Here is a 23,635-nt window from a genome sequence, read left to right as displayed (position 1 = left end):
AAATGACAAGCTTCCTAAACCGAGTGCAGAACCAGGGTGTGAATTTGAAGAGGTAAATTGCAAGACTGTGTCTCAGAAGACACACGCGTTGTGAGAAGGTGCTGAGGCGTGGAACGGTAGAAGCAACTCTCTTATGCTCCGGCTGTTCCAGGTGTCCAAACATACTGCTAACGCAACCTGCCATCTCTTGGGTGTGAGTGTGTGCGTGTTTATCTGGCCAGGCTCAAACACGGCATGCTGATTAAACCTACTGCTAAGCGCAAAACCAGCCCTATCGCCAAAGCCAATGACCCAGAATGCACATATGGACTGAACAAATGGGCAGAAAATGAGATAGTACACTGCAGCTGGTATAAAAAGAGGAAAAATGAAACGTCGCCAAAAGGAAACGTTCGTGTGAAGCAGAACAAGATTTGTACACTTTCTGAAGAAAATCTGAGTGGAGCCTACTCATTTAAATCTGAAGGCCATGATTTCACCATGTTGCCATGTGGTTTCAAATGTGTTTTTAGCAAGCACCACATATGCATCATATTTGCACCTCACCTTCCCGTCATTTCAGAGTTGTTGAAGACGGGTATATTGGGACGAACGCTGTTATTGTAGGGGCCAAAATGGCAGTTGGGGGAACCAAACCATTCATCAAAGCCATGCTTCAGAGGTAAGTGCTGAGTTCTGTGCCCAAGGTGCCTGAGGTAGAAGATAAAAAAATATACGTTTCAAAAGGACATATGCAATATGCAAGTATATATATATATATATATATATATATATATATATATATATATATATATATGTGTGTGTGTGTGTGTGTGTGTGTGTTTTAATTATTAAATTTAGCATAACTTGTATTTAAAGAAGAATATTTAAATAGAAAATTCCATTATAGGTATTTTTCTCATAACGCATTTTAAATGCTGCGTGTTATAAAATATTGTACCATTCATTTATTACAGTTAATAATAATGGTTACACAAAATACAACTGTAACTGGTCACATGGCATGCAGGTAAACAAATATAAAAATAATTTAGTAAGTTTTATTTTATTTTAATAGTTTTAAAGCTAATATATTTTAAACCAAAATGGAATAATAAGAATAATAAATATTGTTCTGTAAGCCTTTTTTGTGGAATAAAAAAATTCATTTTTCACTTTGCCTATACTTCATATTCTATTACAGCTCATATCATTATTCTGAGAAAGACATCTCTTGAGAGACGCTGCAGGGAATCTCACCACTTGCCGATGATCTTGCTGACGTAGTCTTTCTTTTTCAGCAGTTCTGGAAGCAGGATCTCATCCTGAGATATCCCCCCCACTATCTCCTGAGGTGTGTATGCTGTACGAGAGAGAATCCATTATGGGAGTGCACCATAAAGTAGTAAGAGTAGATCAACTGATAATAGTGAAGTGAATAGAGGGCTGAGGTTTATGATCATACCATTCCTAGCATGAGCGTTGGTGGTGTAGAATCCATTTCGCACAGGAAGTCTTCCAGTAAGCAAAGCGGCCCTGGCTGAAGAATACAAATTAATTATGAAGACCTACTCTTACACGGATAGTTTTAAAAGAGAAAACACTATTAAATACAGGGTTTGGGAAAAATAGAATGTAAACACCCATTATTATAGAGGTTTATAGCATTTGTGTAGGCTACAAACATTGGTGCAGTATGTTTTGTTTAGCAGTGTATAGTACAAGCCATGGGTAAAATGAAGCTTGAGCTTTTGTTTTGCAAATGCATTTTTATTCTTAACCAATCTTAGAATATATTCTAATGATTTGAGATACTGCATTTTTGATTTTCAATCATAATATTTTTTTTATTATTATTATAAAAATAACAATTTGAAACGTTTTACATAACATGTAATGAATCTAGAAAATATGAAAGTTACAAAAGAGTTGAACTTTTTCCACGATATTAGAATTTTTTTGAGATGCACCTTTATTACTGCAAAGTCTTGCTCTTTAGAAATAAGTTTTAAAATTTAACCAAAGTTCAAGATGCTCATCCACATTCGTACGAATTTTTGAAATTTAAATCGTGGTATTTAAGACTTAATTTCAAAGGGAAAGGAAAGAGACGTTGGTCATGAGAAAGCTCACCCTGGATATTATGATTAGGAAGTTCTCCACTTTGTGATTAAAATTCTAATTAAGGTTGTGAGCAAAGCTCTATAATAACGTCTCTCTACAGAGGCAGGTATGAGCGCTCCACACACTTCCGTCTCACACAGTCGAGATTAACAATTGATTAAGCCTTATTTGCTTAAAAATTAATTAGAATTGAAAAGAGGGCTAATAAGATCTGCTCTGCATAGCAAGTCCATTCAAATTCCCAAATCATGCATAATTAGCATATTTCAGTACTGATGGTGTATTATCCATATTAGCATAAGTTGTCATCTCACTATCATGCAGCCACACACGTCTTGTGTTCTCAGGTGGAATTAAAACAGCTGAAGCATTTGAAGTTTTTTTTTTTTCGGTTTCCTCAGCAGGAACACCAAAAAGAAAGCAAGAGAGAGAGAGAGAGAGAGAGAGAGAGAGAGAATGAAAAGGAAAATATTTGCAATTGCATTGTAAATCAATGCATTCAATGTAAGTCACCTAAAACTAAATATGTGCTTAAAAAAAAGAATCCAAGATTCAATAATGTTTTTAACATCAGTTTGTATTGTAGGATACACTGTAGAACATTTTTTATTTCGTTACTTTTAGAAGTGTTTATAAATGTGGTGGGCATTCACATTTAAAAGAGAAAAAAATTGTTTCAATTTAATATCTGTTCTGACATTTTCAACAATGTTTTATAAAATTCAGGCAAATTAAGAGATAAGTTAATTTCTTCCCAGTGTCTAAACCAGGCTTATTCATCAAGAATCGAAGCTGAATAGCCCTGTTTAGACTCTGGTTAGGCATACAGTATTTAGAGTAGCATACAGCAACTCACACCATTTTTACAAAAGGCAATATGTTAATTTCCTATGTGCATGAAATACCCAGATAAGTTACTTCATTGGCAAAAATGTGCAGCTTGTATGTTATGAAAAATGTTTGTGCTGTATAATCAGAGTAGTACAACACCTAAATGAAATAATTAACACCTCTTTCTGTACTTTATTGTTTGCTTGGAACAGCAAAATAAATAGCAACATTAACTAGATCTGAATTAATAAACAATGCACTGTAGCCTACAGTACTACTGCTTATAATATTTATCATAGGCAGCATACAGTAATGTGCAGTAAGCAGTATGCTAATATTCTGAACAAAAACAATGCGATAGCGAGATAAAGGCAAGCCCAGAAGCAGCACATACAGGGGGAACACAGAGGGTTGGCAGTGTAGAAGTTTGGAAACAGCATCCCCCGAGCAGCCATCACATCCAAGTTTGGAGTTTCTTTGGAGGGCTCCCCAAATACTCCCAAATCACCCCAGCCCATCTGCAGACAGAAGCAGAGAATATGGCATTAGCATGCTTCTAATTTATGGTGTAAAAAAAAAAAAAAAAAACAGTGATTATTTATTTAATTTCAACAGAAGTAAATTTAAGCTTAACAAACAGACAGAGACAGAGAAAGATGCACTTCAGTTTATTGTATGTACAGTTTATTAATAGCCCTTATAGGCCTTTGGCATATTGCCATCAGTGGCATTTATTAAATGATCTTGGAAGAAGTTTAAATCAGACTGCATCTTCTGGAGACCTTTTTTGTCCTCATCTTGAGAACCACTGCATGTAGTATATACCATTTTACTATGCCAGGTTTCAAAAGTTTTATCCAAAATGTATACAGTATACAACATTTTACATATAAAATGTATCAGTTTGTACATTTCCTGGGAATCAAACCGAAGACCCTGGTGTTGCTAGCACCATGCTCTACTATTTGGTATGCATCAGGACGGATCGTGCAATTCATCCCTTCTAATGCATTATAAATGTTTCGATGTCTGATTGCACTTAAAACATGTGAACTTGCTTAGTGTGGATTGTATTTATGGTTTAAAAACAGGTAGAACAGTAAAAAAAAAATCGTAACAATCTCTTTGGGATATAGTTGTCTGAACTATATTGCAATACACTCTAATAAATACAAAGAGAGAGAGAGTTACAGAATATTACATGTATACACAATATAAACTATAACAAAAATACTTCCAGCACAAATGTATTACACACACCAAACATATACACACGTGTATTTCACATCTATTGTATATATAACCACAAAAAAAACGAGTAAATTAACTTAAAGTACGGTTTTAGTGTCGTTCTGAAGTTAGTTGGTCAGTCAAGCCTATTAGAAAAAGACCTCGAAAAGACTTACATCATCCATAAGCATGATGATGATATTTGGACCATGTTGGCTTCCTTCAGTGTGACCCACACATACTGCCCATAAAACACAGATCACAGTCTTAAGACTCATTGTAACTCTCTTTTACATCTTCACACAACACATGCTAACTTTCAGGAAGTGCACTCTGAAGCGGAACTGTTAGTATACTAAAAATTCAACACAGCAAAGCGTGTTTCATCGCATCACGAGAAGCATTGCAAACAGTCACGAGCGCTATGAAACTACGAATCATGTGACTTTGCGTGTCACGTGACCGTGTTTGTAGCGTCATCATGGCGGTGTGTATAGCAGTCATTGCGAAGGAGGTAAGTGAAAACATTAAGCTATTTTATGATACAGCAAATGATTTCTTGGTAATGCCTGAATGCGTTCGAGATCCGACGTGCTGGATTCATCAGATCTGATGCGAAGAGTTTCTAATATGTGTCTAATATGATCAGGGCTGAGTAGCGTAGATTTCCTTGCATGGTTGTTACAATTTAATGTAAATACACCAAAACGGCACAAGTCCAGTATATGTAATATGGTATGGTATGAAATATACCATGTTTTACTTATTATTTTTACAAATCTACATTGTTTGGAGTGATGTTTGTGGCGTGGGAGACCGGGGAGTGTTTGTTTCTGTGTCAGTGTTTTTGCATCTCATCCTAGATTAAATAAGATTTCCGTGTTTGCGTTAAATATTAAAGTAGCTTGTTTAGAACTCTAGTCTTCTGAACTGTGTAAATTGATGTACAAAGAGTGCTGTTGCAATCTGCCACACTACCGGATGAATTGCAACAGAATGGGTGAGTACTCATGGGATGGGGTAAACATGGTAAAAGCGGACGACATCGTAAATATTTACATATTGGAGATAATTGAGACACCCCCCACCCAACACAAGTGTTTTAGTGAAGTTTTATGTTGTGTGGTCTTTGAGTCCAGTCTTTATGGGTTCATCTGGTCAGCTATTGCTGATATTGTAGATGAAAAATAACAGTTTTGTGGTGATACCTAGCAGATGGTACCTTATCCTGCTGATTACACGGTTAATTTCTTAAATGCAGACAGTAATAAAGGTAGTCTATATCTTATCAGCTGTGTAGAAAACTGACTTCTTAGATGAGCAGTCAGTGATTTATAGTGTTGATATGCACCCAAGTCATATTTTAAAAACGTTTGACCACTAACTGATGCGATTGGTCAATCAAATATTTTCTGTAAATAATTAAACATTGTAATTTTGAAAACCATGGTCTAAGGTAGCATGAACATGATTTATGCACTAATCAACTCTATGGCAAATGGACCGATTATTGTAGTCTAGTTGATGTTTAATTCTAAACTTATGCTCATTAAGTTGAAATTGTGTTTCCTGTAATAGCAGACTTGACTCTAACAATATGTTGATCTCTGCAGAACTATCCCCTGTACATTCGGAGCGTTCCCACACAGGGGGAACTCAAGTTCCACTACACAGTGCACACTTCTCTGGACGTGGTGGAGGAGAAGATCTCGGGTGTGGGCAAAGCCTTGGCCGACCAGAGGGAGCTTTATCTGGGACTCCTCTATCCAACGGAGGACTACAAAGTGTATCCTTAAAGTCAGCATTAAACAGAAGTTGCGAAAGAAACATTTATTTTCTTGTGATCTATTTCCATCGTTTCAAATAAGGAATAATTTGGAGCCAGAGAAATGTAATTAGCCTTTTAATGATCACAAATTAACCAGTAAGATATTATTAGTCATCCTGCCTTTCGGCTATCAGCAAAAGCTCCTGAGAAAAACTCATATCATCTGACCACTAATCCTGAACCAAAACAGTATGATGGACTTTCTTCTGTGGAACATAAAAGAAGATTTAAAAAATGTCAGTTTTGTCCATAGAATTGAAGTGAACTTTTAAACCTCTGTTGCTAACATTTAAAATACCATCTTTTGTGTTCGGCAGAAGAAAGAAATGCATATTGTAACATGATAGTTTTTTTGATTTTTTTTGAGGGAACAGCCCTTTAGGATGGAACGCTTTCTAATGCATTTTCAATCATAATTCAAATGTCAACATCTTAACAAGAATTACAGATATGGCTACGTGACAAACTCTAAGGTGAAGTTTGTGATTGTTGTCGACTCCTCCAACACGTCTCTACGAGACAACGAAATTAGAAGTGTAAGTTCCAGAGGTGTATTGTGTCAGTTATACAAAAACAAAAATAGGGAGATGTTAATCAGATGAGTGTTATGAGCATTTTGTCTTTCCTCAGATGTTCAGGAAGTTGCACAACTCCTTCACTGATGTTATGTGTAACCCATTCTACAATCCTGGTGATCCAATTCAGTCAAAGTAAGTGCATTTAGTGAATGCATACATTTTAAGTATTTGCTGTGTCGACTGATCTGATAATACAGGGGTCTCCAAACTTGGTTTGCAGAAATCCTGCAGAGTTTAGCTCTAATTTGACTCAACACACTTGCATGGACATTTCTAGTATGCCTAATAAGAGCTCGAGTCGCTGGTTCAAGTGTGTTGGAGGTAAACTCTGCAGGACCCAGTCTGGTGACCCCTGTTCTAATATAATAAAACTTTTTTTTTTTCTTCTCAGGGCTTTTGACAGTATAGTTTCAACTATGATGGTGCAGGCCTTCTGAAGTCCTCTCTTCACAATTGTATATATTAACATGAATGTCTATTTTGTATTGTTTGGAAGGTGAAAAATATTTACATTTTTGTTTCGTGAAATGATGTGTGATAATGTTGATTTTTATTTGCATTGATTTGGCTTAAATTTAAGCACTGAAATTCCAAAACAGACAAAGTAGTACTGAAATTCACAAGACATCTCAGCCTCTTACAGGCATAGTATTTGAAAGAAATCGAATAAAATATAAATAAAATAGATACCAATCAATACAAATCAAGTCTCCATTTTTGTAGTGTCATTCAAGCTACACACACAGAAAAATAATAGCTGAGCTCCTGTCATGCAATTACTGAAACATAAATTAATCAGCACCAAGAAGTGCTTTGAAGATAACAGAAAAGTCCAAATTGAATGTCAAAAAGAGTCAACCCAAGGATCATCTCTTCCATTTTCCCTAAAACAAAAATTACAGTTTTATGACGTTAAAAAAAGAGACTTCAAATTCTGGATTTACAAGCATAGATGTACAAATGTCAAATTTACAAGTATAAATGTGAAGATACCACTGAAATATTGCAGTAATGTTAGTCTTCACAAATCTGAAAGCAACATTTTTACTTTAGGTTTAAGGGTTTGTTTATGGTTTAAGGTTACCATATCACCACTAAGGTTATTGAATCAGTATATATGAAGAGTGCAAATCATGAACCGCTGCTCTAAAACAATTAAAGCTCCATATCATGTGAAGTACTGTTATTTATTGGCAGAACTGACCTAATGAAGTGGCAGCCCCTGAATGGGTTGTAAAATCTCGAGGCACGGAAACCTCTTCCTCGGGACCAACCTCCACGCAAGTCTGTAGTCCTGAAACCTGGAATGTTTGTTCTTTTTGGCAATACCTAGTGCACAAAGAGCTTGATGTGAAATCTTCTGTCACAGATTTTAATCCAAATTGATTTATGACAAATGAACACTGGAGCCTGATTTTCAGCTCATGTTTTTGTTCAGAAAAGCCTCATCAGAATAGACCATATGCCATCAGTGGTTCAACCGTGACATTATGAAGTGACACAGAGGAGACAAATTGTTGAATAAAGTTGTTATTTTTGTTTTATTCACATACAAAAAGTATTCTCGTCGCTTCATAACATTAAAGTTGAACCACTGATGTATTCTGACGATGCTTTTCATACTTTTCTGGACCTTTACGGTGTATTTTACTTGGCAGTCACTGGGACAGTCACAAGCCTCTGGGTTTTCATCCAAAATATCTTTTGTGTTCCGAAGACAAACAAAGCTTTTATAGGTTTGGAACAACATGGGGGTAAATGATTTATGACAATTTTCATTTTGGGGTGGAGTATCCCTTTAAAAGAACCACTTGACTTAATGTAAAGAACATACCAACAATCAGAAGAACCTGTTTTCCATTGTAAAGAACATTTGTGCAACGAAAAGTTTCAATGTCAAAGGTTCCTCATGAAACCATCAGTGCCAGTAAAGAACCTTTATATAAGAGTGAATGCATGTTCATCAGAAGAACATACAAAAATAAAATAAATGCAGTGTTGGTAAAGCTAAGGTTATATTTTATTTGTCCTTATTTTTGAATCTAAAACCATATCAACAGCTGGTGTATTCCTTTATCAAATTTATTCCCACATACGAGAAAGTGGCTCAGATCGTGCTTGAAAATTTCAGAATTAACATTATATTTTTCTGTTCACTCCATCAACCCCAAAACTGATTTGGGCCACATCCAGCTGTGGTGCCTTATTGCAATGTAATGCATAGCCATATCCCATCGTAGGACATTTCCATCTCACCTTAATGACACGTCCTCTGAATAGTGTTTCATCTAAAGTCATGGCAGTCCTCACAGACTCCCTCTCCGAGAACTCAATGTAGGCAAAACTGCAAGGAAAATATACTCGTAAAACATGTTTTATATTAAAATAATTATATATTTACATGTTTGGAAGCCAAACTGGTACATACCCTTTTGGATGGCCTGTGAATCTATTATACGGGATTGTAACTCTGTTAACGTGGCCACAGCCATTGAAGTACATCTCCAGTTCATCTGCAGTCGCTCCATAATCCACCTGTAAATCACACTATACTGCTTCTAGTCTTCCATAAACATACACAACAAAAAATGGAATCCTGTAATACATGATTGAAATACAATTCCAAACAAAGTTCAAATCGGTTCTGCTTTATTTCAGTAACTACTTGGCAAAGGAGATCTTAAGAACGCAAGCAGCTTACATTCCCCACATAGATAGATCTCCTATCAGAATCTATTTTCTCCTCATGGTTCATACTGAAGAATAATCCTGAGGAAGGTAAGATCATAAAGTTAGTTATAATCATAAAATATTAACATTATGTTTTAAATAATGAATGTCATTTAAGGTGATGCATGATAGGGAGGCCCAGGGCTAGTGCTATATTTGGGCCATATAATTCAGCAACTGTAAGACGTTGAGTGGAAAAACCCAATTGTACAAACATAGTAGGCACTAGTGTAAGAACAATTGCCTAAATTACAATATTTTATGTTCATTAAATCATCCAAATACACCTAAAAGGAGTTTTTGCAGTAATGTCATGTAAGAACTTTCAATAAACAGTTATTTATGTGTATATATTGAGAGAGAGAGTGTGTAGTCCTAGTCTACGTGTGTGTTTTTGGAGCATTTAAGGGTTCACAGTTGTCACAGAAGGCTGTTCCTGCACAGGCAGAGATGTCCTTAGATAAGACTACACGCCGGGCTGCAGGACAGCCCTTCTGGGGCATGCCTCATTGGGCAGTGATAAGACACTGCGGCCCAGCAGATGGGCTCAGGTGTGGGCCAGCTGGCTGCTCACCTGCCTGAGGGCTGTAGGGAAACGGTCTCTCTACCTCATACTGCATGTCAGACTCGTCCATTTCCATCACAAGAGTTTGAATCGCTTCCAGCACCTGAAGGAACAAGATGATTTTTCACACAAACACAGCTCCTTACAGTATGTACTAAGAGAAAAAAAGTGCATGGCTAGATGCGGGACATTTCTTGAAGGACGACATTTTAAACTGGTTTTTTTCTTTTTCTTTTTCTAATTCTTGTATGATTTTGTTTTCTGTGACCACATATTAATGTTGACACAACATGTTAAAAACATTACAGGACTATAAAATAATTAACTAAATAAATAATTCACCCCAAAACGAAAAATTATATTATTTAATACTTGGGTGTTGTTATTTCCATTGTATATTTAAAAATTTATATATATATTAAAACAATTTGGGATTAAATTTGAACATGAACCAGGAGGGGGGAGTTTATTAAACGTTATTAAAATGCATTCTCCTGTATGTTTAGGAACAATACCTTCAAAAATTGTAAATGTTTAAAATAGTTTAATGTTTATTAATGTTTGGTTTGTTGAGTCCAATAAAACTTTTAACGACCCTTGATGACGCCATACCAAACTGCCAACGACTTTGCGTGGAAACTCCCGATAAGATCAACAGACTGCAGTAAGGTAGGCTTCGTCGCGATTTCACACCAGTTCGCATAAAAATAAAAAATCAGCATAAATATTTTAAGAACCGATGAAAAGGCGACATGATCTTATAATCGACCTCTGGACTCTGGTATTGACGATCCACCATGTTTATCGTTATATGTGAAACATATCCATGATATTGCCTAGTAACGTTAGTGATATCTAACGATTTTGCCCAAAACATAGCTATTATTGTTCACAGCGAAGTAAATAGACAAAATACAGTTCATATATTTTTCTTCAGTTTGTTCAACTTTACCTGGTGGTTCTGTTACGCTGGTTTACAACATCAGCCCAACAGCCTTCCTATTACAACCCTTAACGACACACCTGACTCGACTAACTTAATCAAACTCTGTTGAGTGTAATAGAAGAAACAGGTGTGATTTTGTTTATTATCATTATTATTTTTACAGCCATTTATTATTATTATTTGTTTAATATATTGAGATTTTAGATGATTATTTTTCTCCTAAATGATGTAAGTTAGAGGTGAAAAAAAATCCTGAATGATTATATTATTATATTCCAATCCTAATTCAGTGAAATAACATTTTTCCAAAAGTCCAGTTCTCAGTAAACTAAAAATATTCAAAAAGAAAACCTGCCAAGTCAAATAAACTCTTATAGGAATGTGTTTTGTCATATTCTATTTTGACATGGCTACCTGTATGGTATTGGAGTAATGTCTTTGATTCCTAGGAATGGTGGACAATTGTCTAGGAATTCTAATGAGTGACCGATGTGGTTGATGGATAGCTGACAAGACATCAGTATGTATGTTCCTTCTTATGATGGGTGGGATTTCACACTTTCAACTGATGTCTATAAACTCATAAGCATGGCGTCAGTTGTACCTCATTGATAAATGGACACTGGCATATTTCGCAGTCCAGATTGTAAAGGGGTCATATGATGCGATTATAATTTTTCCTTTCTCTTTGGAGAGTTGCATGTTCTTGGTGCATAAAGATCTGTGAAGTTACAAAGACTATAAAGTCTCAAATCCAAAGAGATATTCTTTATAAAAGTTAACAGTCAACTACACCCCCCTAAAATGGCTCTTTCTAACATACCTCCACATCTCTATTTCACTATGTGGGAAGATATGCATAATGCCGTACCTTTTATTCTTTTTGTTGTATTGCTGTTGCCGCCACAACCATGTCGTATATATGTGTGTTCGGTTGTAAGAGTGAAACTATTTGTTTGGCTGTCCAAAAGAGGTTGATATCTGCTTCGTCATGCCTGCTGGTCGCTGAGGAAATACATCACTTTAGCCATGGCTCATTTAATATGTTAAGGGGCGTAACATTTCCGTCACACGTTTGAGGTATTCGGCCAATCACAATGCACTGGATAGCTGGCCAATTACAGCACACCTCGCTTTCCAGAACGATGAGTCTTGTAAAAATCGCCCCGTTTAAGGAGGAGAAACAATAATGTATAGTATGTGGAAAATAATGTGTTTTTTGAACTTTAAACTGCATAAACACATTTCATTACACCAAATACACAAAATAATGTTCTTTTTAGCAGTATCATATGACCCCTTTAAACATACGATTGTTGTGGAGAAAGGTTTTCATGTAAAAAAATCGACAAATTGAGAGACTAGTCATATTTCACTGTCTTTTTAATTACACAGATACGTATCTCAACACAGACAATAACCTGATTTAGAATGTTTACAGCGTCACATGTCCAAGAAAGCGCACAGTTAGAGAGGGTGAGGGAATTGCAAAAGGGGGAAAAGAGCATGCAAGAAATAAATAAAACTCTCCTGGCACAGTTCACATCGTCTAGAGAATGATAACAGGACCTTAAAAGAGAAACAAAAAAATATTTAACACACCAACCTTTCCTATTGAAACAATGCCTTTTCCTGTAATGATGTATTGCACAATACAGTATATTGTGTTTGCCTAAATGTATCAAACCAAGCCTTTGTTAGTACAGAAATATGTATCTGGCTGTTATGGCATTTATCGTATGTGTGTTCAATGCCCGGCCCACTCTGCTAGTCAGAGCAATCAGTTCTACAGTAGTGTAAGGAACCCTTGTGTGTTCTGTGATAAATGGTTTCCATTTGACAGTTTTGCCGTTAGCCGCAAGTGGATGGTATAGTCATTAAAAATTAAGAAAATAAAAATATTAGTGATGCTGGATAACATGAGTGACAAATTACTTAAGCCAGCCCAAAATGGTTTGCTGGTCTTGTCTTAGCTGTTTTTAGCCGGTTTTGGTAGTATCGCTAGTCTCCCAGCCAGAAACCAACTTGGTTACCTTAGGTTGGTTTAAGCCGTTTTGCTTTTTCAGGAGGGATTTTGGGATAAACAGGTAAACAGTTCATAAGTAAAACAAGTTGCTGACTAGTTATCCATCAGCATCCATTTTAGTTCAAGAGTATGTTTGCTTAATGCTTAGGTTAAGTTTCTCTCTCTCTTTCCCAAAGTGTCAATCTTTGACGGAACAGCTGCCCAACATGGGTTCACTAACAAAGCCAAATGCTGACCAAATCTAGGCATGCACAGATTTGCTTTGAGAATGACGGCCCTTCGATACGCCAGATAACAGCGGAATTACAGCACACAGCTAAAGATGCATTTGCATGGTGTTGTTTTTGGTTCGATTTTAGTAAGGAACAGAATGGCCAAAAATATTGCAAATATGTATTTGTTCTGTATTAGTTCTGGACTAGCAGACATGCAAAGCTCGAATTGAGTTTATGGAAGTTCTCTAGTATAACTTTGCTAATGGCATTATTTTAAAGCTCTTGAGATTCAAGTAAGTTCCTTAGCAAAATCATTAATAGAAAGTATCTCTCACTCTATTTTGTCTCACTCACACTCATGTATTCCCATAATGAAATCTTTGAGCAAGGTTGGTTTAAATGTTTGAACGTTTGTAATCTTATCTGATGCTTTGGATGCCAGGAACAAGCATTCCCCTGGCTTGGAATTATAGTACCGATGTCTTTTCGTAATGTGTTTACTGTCGTCTTTTGCTTTCAACATGGTCATTTTGTACACTTTGGTTTATGGGTAGTCGCTCACCCATGTTCAGGCTGCTTTTTTAGGCGACGCAATGTCCAAACGGCTTCTATTGATGTGCAGTTATGCTTTGGTCTGTGCTTTTATCATTTTGGATATTTATGAGATATTTTTATGTTTAGGGCTCAAAACATTCTAAGCAAGTACAACTAGGCAACTCCGTTTCACTCATTGTTGCAGTCAGGATGTGTCAGAACAGTTCATGACACAACACTTTGAAGACTTGCCATAGTGAGCATGTAAACACTTTTTTTCTATGGACAGCTAACTAAAGTCATAGCAGTGCAACAGTTTAAAGATAATTTTACTGTGCAAATTAGTTAAAGTTGGTTTCAACTTTTAAAGTTAGCTACCTGAATAATAACACGTCTGGTTTAATGGCACAGACATTTGAAAATAACTTTGCTTTACTTTTACACCCTTGAGAACTGAGTTTGGTTACTGCAGCAGTAACACAACAGTAACACAAGAGTGCATGCTTTTGCATTGCTACATACTTCTGTAGAGTGTTTTTTGGGTTAATTTGTTGTATAACAGCCCATGAAAAAACAGGACTTTGTTGACCCATCACTTGTGTAGACATGAAAATGTGGACAAAATATACATATCAATTTTTCGAGTTTCTAGGTTGAAATGTCTTGTTTAGCTTGGGCAGGATGATAGATTTGCATGTCTGCTAGTGGTTTCATTCATTCATACTGCCTTTGATTTGTTTACAGGAGGTAGCTAGTAAGGAAAGAGAGGATGGTTCATGAAAAATCCTCTTCAAAATGGGTGAGAGAGAGAGAGAGACCTATTATATCAGAGACTGGTGTTCTAGTAATTCACTGGTTTTTAGATCACATGTTGCTGATATTTCCTAGAGAAGTTCATATATTAATTTAGAAATCTGATAGGAAGATAGATAATTTTCACATGCCACGTGTAAAATTTAAACCATGAACCCGACTCACACCTAAAGCAACACCAAAAAATCAAAACTGGCCAAAACAAAGGATGTAAAGAGGGTTGCAAGTGTAAGATGGTGGCAAAAATCCAAGTATTTTTACTATAAGGGTAGTCTTGTCCGTTGTAACTGCCGTCACGAACAGCCCTTAAGGAACATGAATGTTGGGATCAGCAGAACTTCTACAGATATTATCCAGACTACATTAAAAACGGATTACGTTTTGGTACTATGTTGGATCACAGCCTGATGTCCAAAGCAAAATCTGGGAACTGTAGCAAAACCAGATGAGAACCAGATAGTGTTTGCTTGATTCTTCTGTCAGACACTTGGACTATGGATGACCAAGGGTTTGGTTTTGTGATTGTATGTGCATGCATGTGTGTTTGTGTGTGCACATTACACACTGGACCACTGCAGTGACACTTTGGCCCAAAGGATGGCAATGTTTCACACAGATTCTAGCGGCTTCCCTCCAAAATGCCAGTTTGGGATCTTCAGTGGGGCGAGCTAGGTCAGTCTATTGTGGTTTTGTTAAAGTGATGCCATTTGCTCCGACACGCTTATGGCTACAAAAACATCTCGCCCAGCATGTTCATAAGTCCTCTGGCAGTAATCTACACGAACAGTGACGTGAGCACCTCTTCCTCCTCCACTGTTACAACAGACGTTTTGTAAAACGATCATTCAGACAGAAAAGATTAAATGGAGAGATTAAAGTCTAGACATTATACTTTAAAGGTTTCTGTTATTTGGCAAACTCATTTTTGGACCTCTTTTTAAATACTATGTACATTCACATTAATTTACTGTGGTAATTTTAGATATATTTATATGTATATTTATATTATAACATACCCTAAGGGCCGTTTCTGAGGTTCCATTCAGTAGCTGAATTCTCTTTTCATATTGCACCTCTTGTTCTCTCACTGTCTTACAATGCGAGCAATATAAAATATTCTACATGAGGATTCTCATCATCAATATTGATACAACAAATCGAACAATAGGTACAACACAGCTTCTCTCCCATTAGAGTGTCTTTTTCTGTCCAATGTTCGGCTGAAACCTAAAAGAAGACAAAGAAAGAACGCGTTCCTCGTTCTGAGTACGCACACAAGCAGATATTGAAGACAGAGACATCCAGAAACAGAAAGTAATATCTACAAGCAACGTTTGATCCCTTCATGGATATCTGCTTAGAGGTTCTGTCAGGAGACAAAAGAGATGAACATTTAGAAGATGGGGGGAGGTAGAAAGAGCGAGAGAAAAGAGAACCAAGTCTACGCCAGTCTTGGGAGACTACAGTCTTGTCATGCTTTGGAAAACGAGGGAGAATGAAATCGTACAACAAAATGAAATGTCTCAGCATTCGGAGAGCTTTAGGAAAACCAAATGAAAATGTTTCACAAGAAAAGACTCATTCTTAGTGTACAATCCATTGAGGTTTTTGGCAGTTCCTTTGCCGTTCGTCTTTCCTTTTGAAGTCAACCTGCCTCTTTTCGTTTACTCATCTTTGCCTTCTGTTTCGTTTTCATGTCATTTCTCTTTGCGGCTGACTGGGTGAAGTGCTTTAAACATCCCAGGTGTGAGTCTTCATTGCCATAGCCATGGATCCGGGCTAAAGTCTGCGTTCCTCAGGATCTGAGTGAGTAGTACAGTGGGCACAGTGAAGGTTTGAGTGTCTAGTCACCATGCCACCTCTCCACAGACTGTGGAACTCTGGCCTGGCTTTACTGCTGAGGAGGTGAAGTTGTTTGCGTTTGGTTACAAGATGAGTGCTTCTTAGTAACTTTGGCAGTGTAGTAAAAAGGTTTGGATCATGTTCTTTGTTTTTTTTTTTTGTTTTTCTTTATTAAAATTCATTTGGGTTCACGTCAGTACAGAGAGGTGAGTCTGGTGTAGATTTTCTTGGCTCGCTAGCAAGGTAGTTAACAGGTTTTATTCTTCTCATTAATCATCTTCATGATTTCTTTTGGATTTTTGTTTTGTTTTAATTAAAGCCAAAAAATTGAAACGCGGTGTGTCATGTTGTGAGAAGGTAGCTCTGTGGTGGAAGATTTTCAGAGTGCTCTTGTCCGTTTTTGACCTCCCGCAGTGACGGCTGTCGGTCATTTTAGAGGAATCCATCCTACATACTGTATATTTAGTCCTACCTGGGTCAAGACACGTTCAGAATATGGTGCCACCACAATTTACACAGAGCACACCTCTCTTAAAGGGTGTAGGTAACTAAGGCCATGCCTTAAATTGTCTTGTACATGAATAAAACATGTAATGTGTAAGTATATGTGTTTTCCTGGCTTTCTCAGTGGCATCCAGTATAACAGACACTGCTCATGTTGCATTAAACACAGTACATCCTTCTGTGAAGGAATCTGAGCCTTGATGGTTTTTTTTTTTTTTTTTTTTTTTTTGGAGACTGAGAAAACAAGATCTTAATGTAGATGTGGAAGCCAGGTTGCCGTAGTTCATTTTGAGAGGAAGTTAAGTATGGTGGAGGTTCCTCAGCTTGTTTTGGATGAAGGATGCTGTAGCAGCAGTAGACATGGCTGGAGCATGGGTTAAGATTTGGGGTTCTTCAGTCAGCGGGATGAGGCATCCATCAGGGCGGGTGTTGCTGGAGTGGTTGAGCGAGAAACGCTGCTGGAGCTTGCTTCCTTGGGACTGCCACTGCTGCTGGTTTGCCCCGCCAGGGACAAGGGGCCTGGAGGGGTGCTCTCGGAGTGTGTGGGGGGCACACTTGATGAGGAGGAGATGGAGGTGGTAGATGGTGTCCCGAGTGGCATGCTGCTACTCCCGGGCAGGCCCTGGCCACATACGTGATGGTGCTTCTCCCAGTCCTTGTGCTGACAGAAAGAGCCACAGTATCGCGCAGTGTTGCATCCGCTGCACGTCTCGCTAGCCTTGCGACCGCAGTTCCAGCAGCTCTGTAGGAGGGAGATGAACAAGGACTGTTTTATGATTGCCTTACAAACAAAAATCAATCTCCATGCAATGATATAGAATGCACTTTAAAACAGAGCATTATGAGACTAATTGTGTTTAATGTTGCATGTTTATCCTTGGGTATGTTTCCAAGTGTCAATAGTACTACTTAATTTCCTTTGAGGAAGCGAGAGATAGTGCCTCCTATAATATTAGAAAATCTATTATTAAGAATTGAATAAATCATGTGTTTTTCTAAAGAAACACTGTCCAATAGTGACACAAACAGGTAAAGCTACAGCAGGAGTCCATAGCTCTCTTGCCTCCCCTGAGCCCATTTAGTTTTAACAGACCCCATGTCTTGTCTGTGAGCAACAGTAGTATGTAAACTATACAGTTTATGTGTAAAATACCTAGATGACCTGCTGCCTTTGTCAAAATGGGCAGTGAACAACCAGAGAACATTGTCTTTAGTGAGACGAATGAATTGAAGCGATATCCAATAGTATGCAGTATACTAGTAATATATTCTGAACATTGGCTACATGTGGTCCTTACTTCACTGGAGTCCTCCTGTTGGTTAATGACAGTCAGTGCATCCTCAGAGGCCTGTCTCTTAGCCTCGGCCAGAGCTCTCTCCATCTTTGAGCGCTCAGCAGAGATCATCTCGTGAGCTTTCCTCTCAGCATCCGACACCGCCTTCTGCAGCTCTGACATGGCCTGTCTCTTCACTTCATTTACTGCCTCCTCTGGAAATGAGGAAGGAATATCAAGAGAGAAAAAAATAAGACATTATCCCCATAGACCACTGCTGTTCCTCTCAACATCCTCTATTGAGGCACTCAAAGCTTTCAGCTTGTTTCATCTCTCCAAACAGATGTACATCATCCAAGATTTAAAACATTCTGTCGGAAAAATAAGCTATTAATAATTGATCCGAACAACAGTGGTTACAATTATTTTGTAGTGTTGATAGGCAGTAGACATCTTGAAAGGTCATTCACAAGCTTGTCTATTTACCTAACAATACATTATTAAACATTCCATATTTATCCAACTGGATAAATGGCTGACCAAATGCACAACATCATTACTAATGCTGGATCGTTTCATATAGAAGAAGGAAAACCGGGATGAGTAGTTGCAAACCTTGTTCTACCATTGTTCTACCAAATGCCATCGTTTGAGAGTAAATGTTTGTGTGTGCTCATATTATGTAGGCCTATGTGTGTTTTCAGGACACGCAGGTGTGAATGTGTATGGGTGTTGTCTAAAATAGAAATCTAACACCTGACTCATTAGCACTCTGAACATTAGGGTTCCCTGTACTCCCTTGTTTTTCCTTGGCCTTTTAAAATGTGAACATTTAACATAAACTCCAAAACCTAGTGAGCTAGGTGACCTAAACTACATCTTAGGGCATCAGAGTAACATTTCCGATGTGAAGGCTGTCCCAAACAATAGATGCATGCTGTCTGAAAAGATCTGGCCAAAATCTAATGCAGCACTGCTGACAAGCAGAACAACTGATTTAAAATGGTAGGCATTTATATGATTATACCTAAATTTGTATTGCATTCGGTATGGAAAATAACCTTTGTATTTAAAAAACCCACGCTGTTAGCTTAGCAACACCAAATACCAAATTTACTGATTCTCATGCGCCTCACATAAATAGTTGCATATGCGGAGTCTTTTAAAACAGACACTTTTAAAGTTACATTTATGTTTGAAATGCTGTCTACTGTTTTGTGGGGTAATGGTTTAGAAAGTATGTGGGTGATTTCAGAATCTGAAAGGATATGATGTGCTTTGTGAATGCATGTGTATTGCTGCAGGGGGTACACAAGCACACACACACACACACACACACACACACACAAACATTCTTATTGCAGATTTTTCATACGTCTCTATGGCTCTATACTCTTTGCCCCATAGTGTGTTTACTCTAGAAAGCTGGTTGTGAGGAACCCGGTCATAAATATCTGTCATAACACACCCTCCATTCAATTCTCCATAGAGTTCTGCCTCAGGCTACTGACTGACTGAGTGTATGTGTGTGTGTGTGTGTTTTCATCTACATCACTACTGTCTCAGCTGGAAAGCTAGTTAGTATTCAGTTTGTTCTCTCCGCACCTCCCACACACATCTCCTCATTTTTTTCATCCTGTCTCTGCCTTCATTCTTCACTGCTTAGCTTTTTTCTTCATCTTTTAGGTTCTCGCCAATTTTTCTGTATCTTTGAAAACACTAGACTGCTTAATCAGAATCGGAACATGCACCACTAAAATTAGTTTGCAAATTTAATTAATTTTTATTAAGGAGACTTGGGAGCAGATGCTAGAGCAATTGGCACATAATGGAAAACATGGGGTGGCAATATTAACATTTTAATTCCACAGGGATATGACAGTATTTTTGATATATTTCTTTTTTATGTTTGCTATTCTCTTGCATTTTCAAAGACAGGCCTCACCAAAGGCAGAAGGACATGAAAATCTAGACACCCACAGGTAAGAAAATTCAGTTTGGCACTCCTTTAATATCTCAATTATTTCCCAGAGTCTGCAATGAATTATCAGTTTCTAAAAACATTTAAAACAGATCCTAGTAGTCTCACTTTTAGTAGCTAATCTCAGTTTTCGGTTTACCTCTGGAGGTTTCAGAAGAGACCTGTTAACGCTTTAAAATATGGTTTACACTCCACCAGAAAACCTCAATATGATTTCAAACATTTTTCATCAATACTTCAAAGTCTGATTTGTTTGAGCTATTCTGTGCACATTAATTTAATAGTTCTGCACTCTTAATACAAGTCAATATCTGTCTCATCTGTCGAAACACCTGCAAAGTATTATTTTTTTTTGCCATAACTAGAAAAATTATACAAGGCCATCTATGCAATAAAATAAAAAAAGAGCAGGTTGGTTTGTAATGCGGGTGGATGTTACTCACCCTGCTTGTTCTGAAGTTGCTTTAATGCTGGCGAGAGCGGGATACTTGTAGCACCTGCATGAAAAACAACTGTAGTTAAAAATGCTTTTGTCACAGTGAAAATGCAGCCAAGTTTTGCCGACAACAGCAGCATCATTCCAGCATTTTAAATTAGTAATGGCATATTGATTTTACTCAGCTGTAATGTTACTAGTGTGGGTCACAGTTAATAAGTGCCCTTTGATCCCTGACCTTTGGGCGAGTGACACCACCTGTGCTCTGGCTGACCCCATCAGTATTGTGTGTGACCTACATGGCACAGAGGGCAAGCAGGCTTATGTACAGCCCCCTAAACCTTTTACTATATATCTAACTACAGTAATTAAACAGACTCTAGTGAAAAAGAACAATCCAGCCGTGCTTTTCTCTCGCTTCACTTTCTTTCTTTGGGCAGGGTCAGGTTTATTGGCCCTACCTGTGCTGCTCTGCTGTTGACTGCGGCAGGTTACTGCATTCTCACTGCAGCTTTAACTGCAGTTGTCTTTCATGGTCGTGACAGATGGAGAGCTCTTAACAATAACGGCATTCAACGGCCTTTCCCGCTCCTGGCCTTGCATAACTATGGCTGTGAGGCCTTGCAGGCCAGTGTGCATATGTCTGTGTGCCCGTGTGAAAGTAGGTGAAAGTAGACAATGCACTCTCCAAATGCACTTACCAGCCTTCCGCCAGATCTCCTCGGGTAGGTAGCCTGACGGGGGCCGGTGCAGGAAGTCTCTGTGGATTTCTGTAAAAGAACATGAAAAAAAGCGACTTGAATACACCTGGATGAGAGAAAAGCATTGTATATTCCTTCAGACGTGGAAAAAACTAAACAATATATAGGGCAACTTTGAAATCATGACATCCTTTTGGAGGTTGGCAACCATATCCTTACCAGATGTGACGCAAAAAAAATGGTTTAGTCCTAAGGACTGCAATCATAAATTTCGACAGTTTACTTGGCTTGTTGTTGTTTTTTCTGTTTTATCACACTGGGTAGCCCCTCCCACAATGCATTATTGGTGCAAAATCCCTCTTAAACATTGAATACGTTGTGTCTGGCAGTGTCATGCATTATTTTTGCTTTCAGTGACAACAAAAATTACTTTTTATGCTTGATTAGGACAGTGTTTCCTAACACTATTCCCAGGAACATATAGTACTGCACACTTTGGATGTCTCACTTACATGACAACTAATTCAAATCATAGATCACTGTACTAATGACTTGTTGAGTGGAATCACATGTGCTAGCTTACAGAGACACCCAAATACAGTACTTTGAGTCCCTAGGAACAGGGTGGGTTAGGACATGGTGTAACAGACAAGAATTAGCTGCCCCATGCCTTAGCAGTGGCTATAGACTAGAAATGTTTGGTGCGAAGATAAACTGTAAAGTAAGGTTAGTGGGCTAAATGTGGGATCACATGCTAACTATGAGAAGACTACAATGCCAGCTGTTCTGACTCGCAAGTCTGTAAGTAGGTTTACATATTTAAAAGATTTGCCATTGATGATTCGAACACAAGTTTTGAGCAGAGCAGAGTAGCGCTTGTTGTTTGTCGTTTCTCCTATCACAAATGCAACGCATAAAAAGCCAGTATAAATCAATATAATCTGTAATTATGTCCCCACTGGATGCAACAAATGGCTCGTTTGTAATGGGTTCTACTGTTTCTGCCTTGTCATGCCAGTGTTCTGTATCACAGTATGGAAAGGGGCATAACAATTCTGTCACACACTTGAGGCATTCTGCCAATCACAATGCACTGGATAGCTGGCCAATCAGAGCACACCACACTTTTCAGACCGATAAATTTGCAAAAAAAAATGGCACGTTTCAGAAAGGCGGGGCTTAGAGGAGAAACAATAATGTACATTATAATGTGTTTTTCTTGCACCTTCAACCGCATAAACACATTCATTACACCAAATACACAAAATAATGTTCTTTACCCCTTTAAAACACATTAAACTGAGTGGTGTGTTGTCTGATGGAAACTACTTAGACGAGGATGGTCACTAAGAATGTGAGAGACATGCTGCGTGCCGAGCATCTGCGCCTGCAGCTGCATCTGCAACGGTGCATGTACCTAGCGGTTGTGTGTCGCTGCTGTTAGGAGTGTTGGAGGAGGAAGAGTTGTGGTGGGGAGGAAGAGGAGGAGGCCGCTGGGTGGAGCTCCCACCTTTTTTCATATCCTCCACATCGCTATAGCGACGGATCCAGTGGTTCATCTCCTCACGGTCCGCCTCCTGGCAGCGTCGCAGCACAGTGAGGGAACGCCGCGTCTTCTCCACCATATCCATGATACAGTTCAGCAACTATAGAGGGATAGAAAGGAATGGGAAATTGTAGAAGATAATGTTATGAACCAACTTTAGACCAGTTACATCCTAAAGTCCACAATAACACTTCCACATTGCACCTTCTTTGGCCATTACTAATAAAAAAAAATGCTATATTTGATTTGAATGGCTGATGCATTAGTGTGCAGCACAAGTATTAAGATATTTGAACACTTTGTATGAGTGTGTGTGTGTGTGTGTGTGTAATCCAGTGGTGCAGTGAGCGGTTGAGTGGTTAAGCAACAATAGCCTTGCAACAGCTGTGCTGCCAGTGGGAGAAGCCAAAACAATTCTTTCTTCCCCCATGCTTCTACAGCCTTCTCTCACTCTCGTCCTCTTTCCTCCCATCTTCCCCAACCACCCACCTCCCCTCAATAAGATCTCCCCTCATCCATGTGATGCCATTCTTCACTCTCTGAGTATGCTGTTGGCTGTATTTATTTCAGATTTGGATAAAGTCCAGAATAAGCCTGATTTCACAGACTGCAAGCCTTGTCTCAGCTGCTCTCTCCAGTGGGAACGTCCTCCACTGGGTTCCTCACTCCATCTGTGGCCTTTTTATTCAATATGTGTCTGAGTGTAAGTCTGTATAGAGGCAATGTTGAGGTGAGCAAAAAGCATAACAAAAGTCTTGCTATACTTCAGAAAAGGTCTGAGCTAATTCATCTACTATCAGGTGTCCATCGAATATTCGACACATCTTATGTCTGTCAACATCCACTCCACTATGGTGCTCTTCTGTATTGTCTTTCACACCTTTTCTCTCCTGTATCACTTCCTTATGTCCATTAGTTTTGACTTGATGCACCATCTTATTGTCAGGTTGTT

At 38.2% G+C, this 23,635-nt stretch overlaps 4 protein-coding genes and 1 long non-coding RNA gene across 12 annotated transcripts in view; 2 read left to right on the top strand and 3 right to left on the bottom strand.

Moving 5' to 3' along the window:
* The window catches only part of galns (galactosamine (N-acetyl)-6-sulfatase), a 32,529-nt gene extending 28,040 nt beyond the window's left edge, over positions 1-4,489 (bottom strand). Inside the window, exons 1-5 of the mRNA XM_052562299.1 lie at positions 4,341-4,489; positions 3,329-3,452; positions 1,445-1,519; positions 1,240-1,342; positions 547-690 (exon numbers count right to left, since the gene is read on the bottom strand). Of these exons, the coding sequence (XP_052418259.1) occupies positions 547-690; positions 1,240-1,342; positions 1,445-1,519; positions 3,329-3,452; positions 4,341-4,442 (548 nt within the window). The 5' untranslated portion in view covers positions 4,443-4,489. The remainder of the gene's footprint in view (positions 1-546; positions 691-1,239; positions 1,343-1,444; positions 1,520-3,328; positions 3,453-4,340) is intronic.
* Positions 4,490-4,526: 37 nt separating this feature from the next.
* On the top strand, positions 4,527-7,273 carry trappc2l (trafficking protein particle complex subunit 2L). The gene is made up of 5 exons (XM_052562301.1): positions 4,527-4,678; positions 5,778-5,950; positions 6,441-6,528; positions 6,623-6,702; positions 6,962-7,273. The coding sequence occupies exons 1-5, from the start codon at positions 4,646-4,648 to the stop codon at positions 7,005-7,007; spliced, it is 420 nt and encodes a 139-aa protein (XP_052418261.1). The 5' UTR covers positions 4,527-4,645; the 3' UTR covers positions 7,008-7,273.
* Positions 7,099-10,916, bottom strand: pabpn1l (PABPN1 like, cytoplasmic). The gene is made up of 7 exons (XM_052562300.1): positions 10,818-10,916; positions 9,875-9,968; positions 9,272-9,339; positions 8,999-9,105; positions 8,827-8,914; positions 7,775-7,899; positions 7,099-7,454 (listed from the first exon to the last, which is right to left on the bottom strand). Exons 2-7 carry the CDS (start codon positions 9,939-9,941, stop codon positions 7,415-7,417), a joined length of 495 nt encoding a protein of 164 aa, XP_052418260.1. The 5' UTR covers positions 9,942-9,968; positions 10,818-10,916; the 3' UTR covers positions 7,099-7,414.
* LOC127962661 (uncharacterized) overlaps positions 10,447-23,635 on the top strand; it is a 32,626-nt gene continuing 19,437 nt past the window's right edge. Inside the window, exons 1-3 of the long non-coding RNA XR_008154617.1 lie at positions 10,447-10,534; positions 11,261-11,331; positions 19,954-20,001. This is a non-coding gene — a long non-coding RNA (uncharacterized LOC127962661). The remainder of the gene's footprint in view (positions 10,535-11,260; positions 11,332-19,953; positions 20,002-23,635) is intronic.
* cbfa2t3 (CBFA2/RUNX1 partner transcriptional co-repressor 3) overlaps positions 12,177-23,635 on the bottom strand; it is a 44,171-nt gene continuing 32,712 nt past the window's right edge. For 4 of the 8 annotated variants that reach the window (XM_052562291.1, XM_052562292.1, XM_052562298.1 and 1 more), the window contains 5 exons: positions 22,555-22,783; positions 21,138-21,206; positions 20,444-20,497; positions 18,044-18,234; positions 12,177-17,487 (listed from right to left, as the gene is read on the bottom strand). In XM_052562291.1, the coding sequence (XP_052418251.1) occupies positions 17,143-17,487; positions 18,044-18,234; positions 20,444-20,497; positions 21,138-21,206; positions 22,555-22,783 (888 nt within the window). In that variant the 3' untranslated portion in view covers positions 12,177-17,142. The remainder of the gene's footprint in view (positions 17,488-18,043; positions 18,235-20,443; positions 20,498-21,137; positions 21,207-22,554; positions 22,784-23,635) is intronic. The other 4 variants (XM_052562293.1, XM_052562294.1, XM_052562295.1 and 1 more) reach the window with 3 other exon arrangements.

Source organism: Carassius gibelio, chromosome B7 (assembly GCF_023724105.1).
Source record: "Carassius gibelio isolate Cgi1373 ecotype wild population from Czech Republic chromosome B7, carGib1.2-hapl.c, whole genome shotgun sequence".
NCBI classification, from domain to species: domain Eukaryota; kingdom Metazoa; phylum Chordata; class Actinopteri; order Cypriniformes; family Cyprinidae; genus Carassius; species Carassius gibelio.
This window is presented reverse-complemented; position numbering and strand designations above follow the sequence as displayed.